This window comes from Gossypium arboreum, chromosome 1 (genome assembly GCF_025698485.1).
Source record: "Gossypium arboreum isolate Shixiya-1 chromosome 1, ASM2569848v2, whole genome shotgun sequence".
NCBI classification, from domain to species: domain Eukaryota; kingdom Viridiplantae; phylum Streptophyta; class Magnoliopsida; order Malvales; family Malvaceae; genus Gossypium; species Gossypium arboreum.
This window is the reverse complement of record NC_069070.1, coordinates 103,852,125-103,863,580: the sequence shown is the minus strand read 5'-3', so window position 1 is coordinate 103,863,580 and position 11,456 is coordinate 103,852,125. Positions and strand designations below refer to the sequence as shown.

Here is an 11,456-nt window from a genome sequence, read left to right as displayed (position 1 = left end):
TTGAAGGTTATGAAATGTGCTATTGACGATTATATGAGCTTTGTAATGTTTTTATATAGATTATGAAAGATATATGTGAAATTATCATACTTTGTTCTTGAATTTTTGATGGAATAGAGCTATTTGGGCTAATTTGTGAAAATAAGGTTTTGAAGGACTAAATTGTGAATTAAATATGTTATTTGGGCTTGTATGGAAGCTATGTATATTAGGCCAAGCTATAGTCTTGGTGAATTTTGCATATTTGTGATTTTGTAAAAAATGGACTAAATTGTCAAAGTGTGAAAATGTATGGGTTAAAATGCAAAGTGCCCTAAATATGTGTTCATGGATTATTTTGAATGAAATGAATGATTTAATGGTTGAATTTTAATTGTAATAGATCAAGAACAAAGAAAATCGGACTTATATCGAGGGAAGTCTGAAATAGTTGAATAGTCGACTCGTTTCCGTCCGAAATTCGTATGAGGTAAGTCAAATTACAATTACGTGTTAAATTGACTAAATTCTGTGCATATAAACTGTAATCTGTATTGGACAGCCTTGAGAGCCTGATGAATAAATTTCGATGTAAACTCCGATAATATGCTAGTATCTAAAAAGCTCTGTATGTTTCTAAAAGAACGTTGACATTGATCTAAGATATCGTGTAAGACCGTGGCTGGGACATAGGCCTCGATTTGAGATTTACGTGTAAGACCATGTACGGAACATAGGCATCATATCTGATTTCATGTAAGACCCTGTCTGGGACAAAGGCATCAATACTGAATTACATGTAAGACCATGTCCGGGACGTCGGCATTGTACCCGTTTATGAGTTTCTGTATCATTTTAGAACCGTCTGATGATAGAATACGAGATATGGAAATGAATATATGAAATGTATAATCTATACATGTACGTTTGTATCGTACTAAATTTTTGAATATGAAAGACTCTGTTTATGTGAAATAATGAATGCGAAGTATGTATGAAATCATGGAAATGAAATATGACATGTATACAAGCAAATGAGCATGGTTAGGCTCATGAACTATTCTGTGAAATGATTATGAATTCTTCCTGTTGATTTTTACTTTATATGATTTAATAGTTAAACCAATTGTATTTGGCTTACTAAGCTCTTTATAGTTTGCTCTGTATGGTTTCTGTCTGTTTTACAGTTATCGTAGCTACTGAAGGCTCGGGGATAGTCGAGGATTGTCACCACACTATCGAACTCATTTTGGTACTTTTGAAAGTGTAAATATTTTAAGTATGGCATGTATAGGCTGGAATGTCTATGTATTTAAGTTTTGATATGTAGATATGTTATGCCATGAGAGTTGGCTAGCAAATGATATCTTTGTGCTTAGTTTTGGTATGTATTTGAATAAGTTATTGAATGATGATGATTTAATTATAGTAAAGCATGTTTTGAGCATAGAATTGGCTGAAAATTATGGTATAAATGTTGTTTAATGTTGCTTGTAGGAATGACCCAAAAAGGGGTGGCAATTTGGCTTAAACCAAGCCTGCATTGTGCCACACGGCCAGGGCACACGGGCTTGCCTTGTGGCTGTATATGCAAAGCAGTAACCTCCTAAGACCACATGGTTAATACACATGGGCGTGTCATATGGCCATGGGCTTAAGTCAGTAGCTAGCTAAGTATCACACGGCCATAGCACACGGGCATGTCTGTTGGCCGTGGGTGAAAGTCAGTATGTATACCTTGTTTTGGTACGACTAGTTCACATGGGCATGTCTGGTTCTCGAGTGAGGCATACGGCCTGGTTACATGGGCATGTGACCTCAACAGAATTAAAAAATTTTCTGAGTTCTGAAATTTATGAATGTGTTCGGTTTAGTCCCGACTGTCCTTAAAAATATGTTTTAGGTCTCGTAGACCTTCATAAGAGATGGATTGTAGATGATTTCCTATGTATTAATGTTATGTGATATCTGTGATTCTGAATTGGTCTGAAATATTCTGTCTGTCTGGTAATGCCTCATAACCTTAATCCGATGATGGTTACGAGTTAAGGGGGTTATAGTGTGAGCTCTTGCAAGCTCGATGAATGTTCCAAAGAACCATATAGCATATACAAAACATAAGTCACACAATGAGTTCACCATTACATTCATACATTTATCTCCCATACATATATGGGTTTGCATATAAACAGTTTGCATATAAATATTTCTTTGACGACTTGAAACATAAAAGTGGACTTAAAAACCACACATTGGGTAGGAAGATCTCCACCATACCCCGAAACTCAAAGATTCATTTATTTCTCCATAAGTGTAGCATAAAATTAAACACTCTCCAAACACACCCCACATATCCCATAAGTGTAGTATAAAGCTAAACACTTTCCATTCACACCCTATATATCCTCAGGGCCTCAATGCCCAAATCACAAAGCATATAGGTGAGTACTCACAAATCCTATGGCATGCCAATGATATCCAATTGTTTCAGAGATCACAAAGTCAAATATAAATGTATAAGCAGTTCATATCAGTCAAATATAAATGTATAAGCAGTTCATATCATACTTACTCAATTACGTGCCATATATAGCTCGCAATGGACAAAACATGCTTTCACATATCATAATCCATTCATATTCATACTTGCCGCAAACACATATAACTTACACTTGGCGAACTCACCATAAAACTATGGTTCACACATACTAATGGCGAGCTCAAAACACTCACCTGTCAAGTTCGCAGAATTGTATACGAGCTTCTCCTTGTCCTTTGCTTTGCTTGTTGATGGTTTTTTTGGGTTCACAATTTCACACATATAATCCACACAATACATATATGTTAAACACATTGAAAATCAAATAAAACATAGAAATAAGCCTAGCTTGCTTAAACCTATACTTTGCCAGTTTGGCGAACCTATTAGATTGACTTGTTCTTATAGCTTGCTATCAGTTCTCAACTTCTAAACTCTTCAGAACAAGTTGGAAATATCTTTAAAAGAGCAGATTAATTCAAAAATCCAGATTCCACCATTGATGACCTCAATTTTAATTAAAACATGAACTTTGTTTCAATGAGTTTAAAACATGTTTTCAAAAAGCTAGATCTCGCCAGAAATACTAAGCAGAACATAACCTTACTTCGCACTAGGGAATGGTGACCTGGTGTTCGCTTGTTATAAAAACCCAATAGAAACAGGCGTGAAAATCGATGAAGGCTCTTGAAAACTTTGAAAGAGTTTTTGTTGTTTAAAAGATGAGTAAAATTATAATGAAAGAGTTTGATTTTATAGGCTATCAAAGTGTTTGGGTGAGTGAAGGATGTTCAAGTCATAGCAAGAGTTTGAAGGAGAGTACCTGAGTGTCTGTGTTTTATTCGAGGAAAAATAGGTTGATTTAAAAAAAAAGGTATAATAACTTTAGGAATATTTCGAATTTTTCCCTTTTTACAATTTAGCCCTCTAAATCACTTTTCAAAATTCATTTCTCTTTTGAAACCCGTTAGCAAAATATTTTCTGAACCTCACTGAAGTAGTTGGTATCGAGAACTAATTTCGGCCCAAACCAACTAAACCCGATTTAATAAACCGAAACTTCTAGGCCCAATTTTTGGATGTGACAAAATTGAGGGTTAAAGTTGCTATCATTCCAATTTTAAAAGTTGCCACCATTAGCGGGTTGGTGACCATTGGATAACTATTTTGTAACTTTTCATAGTTGGTGGCTAAAAAAGGAATTTACTAGTAGTTGGGAGATCATTTTGTAACTTTTTATAGTTAGGTGACCAAAAAAGAAATTCATTGATAGTTGGGTGACTACTAGTTTAGTTTACCTAATTTTTATGAAGTTTTTTGAATTTTTTTAAAGCACACACGAATTGCCTTGTGGGCTACCAAGTCGTTTTCATTAAAATTTTAACATTTCAATAAACTTTTCCAACCAAATAAAAGCAATTTGTTTAAAATTTGAAGGTTGAGAGCCAAAATGACAAAAAAGAATTAGGACCAAAATGAAAAAAGAGATAAATATTAATGGCTAAATTTTAATAGATTAACTAGTTTTTTCGTAAATAAAAGAGTAATTTAACTAAATTTTAGAACTTAAGGATCAAAGTGATCGAAAGAAGAAAAGAATTAAAATCAAAGTAAGATAAGGGATAAACTTTAAGAGTTAAACTTACCATTATGCAATATATTAAATCTAGTTCTTAATAAAACATATCATATTAAAATACAAAATTGTCACAGTCTGACCTAACCCATTATGTGTTATCGTGATTGTATAATATTGGGATTGTCCTCTTTAAATATTGATAGGTACCACCAACATATATGCCTTCATAAATTCAAACTAACATCCTCAAACATAAACGAGCATACTTTGCAAAATGAAGTTTAAGTGGTACTCTTTCTATAAGATGCATTCATTGCTAGGGGTGAGTATTCGAAATTTAATTTTTTTCTTCGAATTGATTCAAATAATTTAATTAACTTGATCTATTTAATTTAAAATTTAAAATTTTTATCGAAATTTTTGAATTGAATCGAGTTTTGTTCACACTTTTGTATTCCGAATCAATAAAACCTTATTAAAAGGAGATGAAAACTTGTGAGGAGGATAATTTTAAATTTGGATAGTATGTCCTGCTAAATTAGTTCGTCCAAGCTAAGCACTCACGAGGCCGAATAGATAAATGATTTTATTTTACCCAAAAGAAGAAAAAAAAAAAAACATAAATGATGGCTTATAATCGTAATTATTTTGTTAAAACAGTAAAAACCCATTCCTAAATCAATTATCGTCGGGATCCAAATCTTCGAAAGCCCATTCATTCTGTTTCCTAAGCTCAGCCTCTTCCTCTGGCGTATAATCGTTCTCGATCCCGAAAACCTTCCTAACATATTCCACACTCTTATTTTTTATCCTATCCGCCACTGCTTGCGTCAGCATTTCAAGCAGATCTTTTGCATCCAGATAGTTAGCCGCCATTATCATCTGTTTCATTCCCTCGTTGTCCAGCGTATTGAACAGCGCTTCATCAAACGCCTTCGCTTCCTCGTCTTCCTCCTCTTCGTACTATAAGAATTTGATTTTTACCGGTTTCGGTGCTTTCCTAGCTCGATGCTCTACATGCCACTTGTAGTATTCGATCACTTTTGCCAAGTATTTGGATGTCACGTTGGGGAGTGGAATGGCTTCATCGCACGAGTCTGGATTGTCCTCGTAGTACGTCTTCACCGTGCCGAACTCCATCGCTATGGCTTCATCCACTACGAATTCCTCTTCATCCGCCGTTAGAAGGGTGATTTTATTCGTCTCCGTCGCCATAACTGACATTGTCCACTCAAGTTTAAAACTAGATACAGATTTCAAGATTTACAGAAATGAACTTTTTAAAAAAAAAAAAAATTATTCCAGATTTCAGAATGTTAGAAAAAGTTCAGAGGTGATGCATATTTATACACTCGAATTTAATTAACAAATTATTAATTTCAATTCATGGAATTTGCCTTAATTTTATATATACCATTTAAACTTCAAATCTATTTCACATGAACTAGCAATGCGGTCCGAGCTTTGCGGCTTTTATATAAATATTTTGAAATTATGAATTTGTCAAATTCTTGAAAACACTCATCACAACAACAAATATATGTTTATTTTCAAAATAATATAATAATAAACTCTTCTCTTGAGCTTTTAATGGCTAATATTTTCCTTTTATGAATAACTAATAATTTTATTATATATGTATGCATGTGAATATCATATATTTAAAATATGTGTTCATTTACAAATAACATTTAATAACAAATGAATCATATGGTTTGAAACTAATAATACTAATAACAACATATATTTAATAGGTATGTAGAAAGTGGGGGTACTTGCATTGCAAATAGAAATTACGGTTAAAATAGCATTTGGAATTTTGGCCATAGTTTCAACCATGAAATCAAAAGTGCAAAAATGTAAAGATGAATATTGAGATTGTGTATACAGTTTGACCTCAGACTATGTCTATGGGGCCTTGCCAAAGGAATGATCAACTATCTTTCTTACAATACAACAAATTAATTAATTCCTAACACCGAGCTAGCTCTCACTAATTTAGCAACCTTACCATTGTACAAAGACTAGATCACTCTCACACTAAACTTCCCTTCTAAAGCTTAGTTTTGCAACTTAAGAGACTCTTGATTGCTTACAAAAACAATGCACACATACACGTTCCTAACTTGAACAAATTTATGCTCTCTCCAACTCATCTGTCGGTTACTCTCAATATCTCTTTAACCTAGACAAAACTTAAGTTTATATACTACTTAAGTTTTGCTTACATAAGAGTTATAATCTAATCACTTTTCTATAAACTAAAGCTCAAAATCAATATAGGATAATAATTCTATAAGAGTCTTGGTGTAATTGAAAGTCTTCAACTATAGAAATGATTTTACTTGTTCCACAAGTAACCAAACTTGAACCGCAAATAACCAAACTTGAACTGCAAGAATCAATCTTCAAGACTTCAATTTTAACTCAATTGGTCTTCATGGTTTGAGCTCTAACTTGTCCAAATATCTTCAAAACAGACAGCTTAATGATCTTGTTCTAAAATATTTCAATTCTAAAAATAGATGAGTAACGCAATGAAATAGTGTCTGAAGTTGTGGTCACTATTTTAGCCACAAAAACAGCCTCAGAATTCATCTTACCTTCAAATGCTTTAACAATCTCCCTCTTTGACAATGTAAAAAAAAAAAGCATACACAGGGAAAATAAAATCATCGTATTACATATTCTCCCCTAAGTATCTCCCCCTCAATCAAACAATCTCTATTAAAGTAAGCATTAAGTACAAGCTTGTTAATGTGATCCAAAACATGTAAAAGCAGAAGTACAAAATTATCGGACTGAGTGAATTACCACACAAGATTGATGAGAATTGGAATCCTGAGTTTGTGGTTCTTGTTGCTCAAAAAGAATACCACTCACTCATTGCTCCCCATTTTTGTTCAATGATCAAGACCATAGTTGAAAGATATTATGGCATCACTAGGGAATTGTGTAAGGCCTTGGTTGAAAGATATCAAGACATCTTCAAAATGATGAAACAATTGAAAAGGATATCGATGGAATGACTATTATATCAATGTTCTAAGATTTGGTATGTGAATAAGAACTTATGAGTATTATATTAATGGACTGAAGTTTATTATCCGAATAGAATGTTGAAGTGAGTTTTAAATACGTGTACTTGTAATGTTTTATGCCATAATAAAGTCATTTGTTTCAATTGTTTCAACAGGTATTAATAAATTAAAATGTGAGTTAAATTATATGAAGTGTAATGTGATTATGAATGTTGAAATGGAAGATGATGGTTTAATGCTTTGAATGGAATGTGTTATGCAAAGTGGTATTTGTGATGAATGAAAGATATATTTGGTATGTTATTATTATGTGTGTATCTTATTGAGCTCACTAACTTGTTGGGACTTTTGATGTGTAAAGGATATTATAAGTTCATGAGAATGATAATAAAAATTATGCATCAAGTGTATATAGTTGATCCTAGTATGTAAGTTTACATTTGTAATTATACGAGCTTACTAAGCACTAGTAGCTTACTTAGTTGTTTTCTCTTCTTGTAGCTCATAGGAAAGCTCTATCGGTTCAGAATCTCGTCGAAATACAATCACACTATCCATCCATCATTTTGGTAGTTTTTGGTTATTTTGGTTAATGGTTATAAATGGTATGTAATAGGAGCTTTTATGCTATTTTGCCAAAGTGATGTGGTTTGAGCTTATGGTTAGCTTACTTGTAAGTATATATGTCATTGATTTTAGATTGTAAATGTCTATGTGAATATATTTCTTTGGTCACCTATTTATGCCTTTGAAGTAGGTGACTTATGGTAGAATTGGAATGTAAATGAAATGGTTAACTAGTATGTATGATGTATGTTTAAGGTTTGGACATATAGAATTGTTTTTGAATTGTTTTGGTGTTTGAATTGTGGTGCCAAGTGATGGCATATTGATTAAGCACATAGGTTGAATAATTTTGGCCTGTTTTTGGTATGTTTGAATGTATTTTAACCATGTGAATATGATTGGAAAAGATTTGGTTTGATGTCCAAGTAATGCTTGTTGTTTAGGCTTACATTAGAGGTCATAGTGAATGCACACAGCTTGGGATACGAGCTGCCACATGGCCGTGTGCCACACACGACCTTTTCACACGGCTGTGTTTCCTATTAATTTTAACTGCAAGATGAACCACACGGCCACAAAGAGTTACATGGTCGATGACACGGCCATGTCGGTCTAACTTCGAATGCATACATGGTCTAGCACACAACCTGGTACACGACCATGTGAGCCTATTTCGAACATCCACACAGGTGGACACATGGGCTTGAACACAGTCGTGTGTCCCATACTTTGAGTTGTACACGGTTGGCCACATGACCACGTTTTAAAGACGTACGGCCTGAACTATGTCACACGGCCGTGTGAACTTTGTTTCTAAATTTTTTAATTTTTCCAATTTTTTTTGTTTTAGTTCAAATTAGTACAAGAATGTTCTCAAACTATTTTTAGTGTACTGTAGATTAGGTTTAAGGCTCATAAGAGTATTTATGATATAAATGAAATATGTTTTTGAGTGTTATTACTTAATTTGGATGATTGTTTCTATTGAAATTAAATGTTTTTAATTGTACTGTAATACTTCATAATCTTAATCCGAAGACGGAGACGGGTTAGGGGTGTTATATTTAGTCTATATTTGATCATCTTTAGTCCCAATAATTTTTAAATTTTGAAATTTTAGTCCTGACTCAAATGGTAGACGATAAATTCATTAACTAAAATGATGTGATTTTTTTATGAGTATTATATGAAAATAGCAAGGTAATATGCCATTACACATGTGATAATATGTTTGTCGCATAAAATATTAGAATAAAAAATGTTAATGAATTTAATGGCTATCGTTTGGTTATGACTGAAATTTCATAATTCGAAAAAGTACAAGGACCAAAAATGATTGAATTATAGTACAATGACTAAAAAAAAAACAACTTATGCATAGTATAGGGGTGTTTAAAATGCCACTCTGGTCCCTCCCAAGTTCAGTATTAAGCAAATTGACCCCTCAGAAAAATCGGAGCAATTTAATCTTTGTCAAATTCGAAAAATGGCAACTAAAGATAATCAATCACAACATTAATATTTTCCTTTAATTGTACATAATTTTAATTGGAATAATAATAAATTTAGTCATTTATGTTTAATTATGATTTTTCAATTTAATTATAATTTAAAAAAATTAATTTTAATATTTATATATTCTATCAATTTGAATTTTATTGCTCGGCCCTTCCCTTATAGTAAAACAAAAATATCTTTTGAAATTTAATTCTTTTAATTCAAATTTGATAAAAAAAATTTGATGAAATAAAAACTTTCAAGTGTTGACGGGCAGTGGGTTGAATTATCTTTCTTTTTGGAAGATCTGCCGTGAACCTTTTTCCTTTTTAACGGCTTCTCCTTTCCGTGAGCCCTAAGTCCCTTTTTTTTTTTTAAGAAAAGATGAATTTCATTAACTATATAAAATAACCATTAGCTTTATCTACTTGAAGTAAATTTAAAATTTTTTTGGAGCCTCATCAATGACTTGTAAATTAAATTTTCAGCTCAAATTAATTTTAGAAAGACGATCTGCTACCAAATTTAGATTTCTTAAAATATGTTTAATCTTTCACTCCCCTACAATTACATGATGCGCTGAGTTCTTCGAAGCATAAATATCCATGGATCTTCTAAATCCAAAACAATCAATTTTTGAGCGACTTCAAGATTACCAATCATAATAATAATCCGTTCAGAATAAAAAAATCTCTAATTTCTTTGAACATTTGTTTTCTAATTTAGTTTTCAATTAACGGGTAATTAGGTAGAGCATCTATTACTAATTCTGTGGGATAATTAGTTCCTCTTGCCATAATGAAATCTATCCTTATCCTGATTATTGGCTTTTTTTTTTATGCCTTTTGATGCCGAAAGCATCATAAAAATTCTCATAATTTAATTTTAATTTATATAATAATTTATTTGACCTTTTAAAATTAATGAAAAAATGAACGTTGATTATTTTTGTGGACGTAAAAGTTAAAATAAATTTTTTTTTATATATAAAAATGAAATGTCAAATAAAAATCTTTTATCAACAAAGGTGTAATTTTTTGTCAAAACTGGTTAGGCAGAGCGCAAAAACAACTTTCTAATAATTGGGTGGGGATTTTAGATCAAATTTGGAGTGTGTTAACATATGAAATTAAATTTGTTGGAAAATAGAGAAGGTTTTCCTTGATCTATCTTTTGAACATTTTAAGGGGGAGATATCAAACCCAAAGCAGAAACGCTTCAACTAAGTATGGGTTTGATATTATGAATCCAAATTGGATTTGATTGGAATTTGCAGCTGAGATGATAATCCTAGGAAGTGCTTTTGCATCTATCTTTGGTATTAGACTCAAAGCAAAATTCTCTTAAGCTAAACATCAAATTTTAAACATTGAGATTCTTCAAAAATTTCAACATTTTTACATATTTGAGTTGAATGTTTTATTTAGAATTAAAACTATATTCGGTAAATGTTATGGGTTAAATTTTTAAATTAAGATCTAATTAAATAGAATATTGTGTAAACTTTAAGAGTGAAATTTGTTACTATACTAATAAAAATGTATAATGGCTTATTTGGTGTTCCAATCTTACAAAAAAAAAATTTAGCCTTTTATTTAATTTTTCGCCTCTTTTAATCCTTAAATTTGCATTGTTTGTCAAGTCATCTCAAAATGGATGGAAAAATTAATGTTTGTTAGCTTTGTTGGCATGATATCCACGTGGCAGCCTACGTGTATACCATATCAATAATTAATTAATTTTTTTAAAATTAAAAAATAATTATTTACTGATGTGACATATAAGTGGACTGCCACGTGGATGCTATGTCAGCAAAGTTAACAGATGCCAACTTTTATTTTTGAAAAAGAAACAAACATCAAAATTTTCATCCATTTTAGGGTATTTTGACAAAAAGATCTAGTTTAATGGTCAAAAGAGGCAAAAAATAAATGAAAAGTTAAAATGATTTTTTTTGTAAAGTTAGAAAGCTAAATAAGTCTAATAAAAAAATTATGTGTATTTGACAAAAAATATTAACACACTGATTAATTGCCCTTAATTGTTTACTCTCGAAACTAACAATGATTAAATTGGTCTTTTTACCTATAAGGACTAACAACATAATTTTACCCAAAAATTATGTATAATAAATTATTATATACATAAATCAAGAATTTTAGTACAACTTCTATTATTAGTCCCTGAAGCATGCGTAAATTGTGGATTTGGTCCTTACACTTTAATTTGATCATTTTTAGTCTCAGTACTTTTC

At 31.6% G+C, this 11,456-nt stretch overlaps 1 protein-coding gene across 1 annotated transcript; it reads right to left on the bottom strand.

Annotated features, from left to right (window-relative positions):
- Positions 1-4,775: 4,775 nt before the first annotated feature.
- On the bottom strand, positions 4,776-5,532 carry LOC108481621 (SKP1-like protein 1A). The gene is made up of 2 exons (XM_053018874.1): positions 5,082-5,532; positions 4,776-5,051 (listed from the first exon to the last, which is right to left on the bottom strand). Exons 1-2 carry the CDS (start codon positions 5,319-5,321, stop codon positions 4,776-4,778), a joined length of 516 nt encoding a protein of 171 aa, XP_052874834.1. The 5' UTR covers positions 5,322-5,532.
- Positions 5,533-11,456: the final 5,924 nt, after the last annotated feature.

What these genes read in the sequence shown, in the direction of transcription:
- LOC108481621 (XM_053018874.1), bottom strand. Translation starts at nt 5,321, where the DNA reads ATGTCAGTTATGGCGACGGAGACGAATAAAATCACCCTTCTAACGGCG. An exon ending in CTAGGAAAGCACCGAAACCG is followed by an intron (nt 5,052 to 5,081) that starts GTAAAAATCAAA and finishes TAGTACGAAGAG; the next exon opens with GAGGAAGACGAGGAAGCGAA.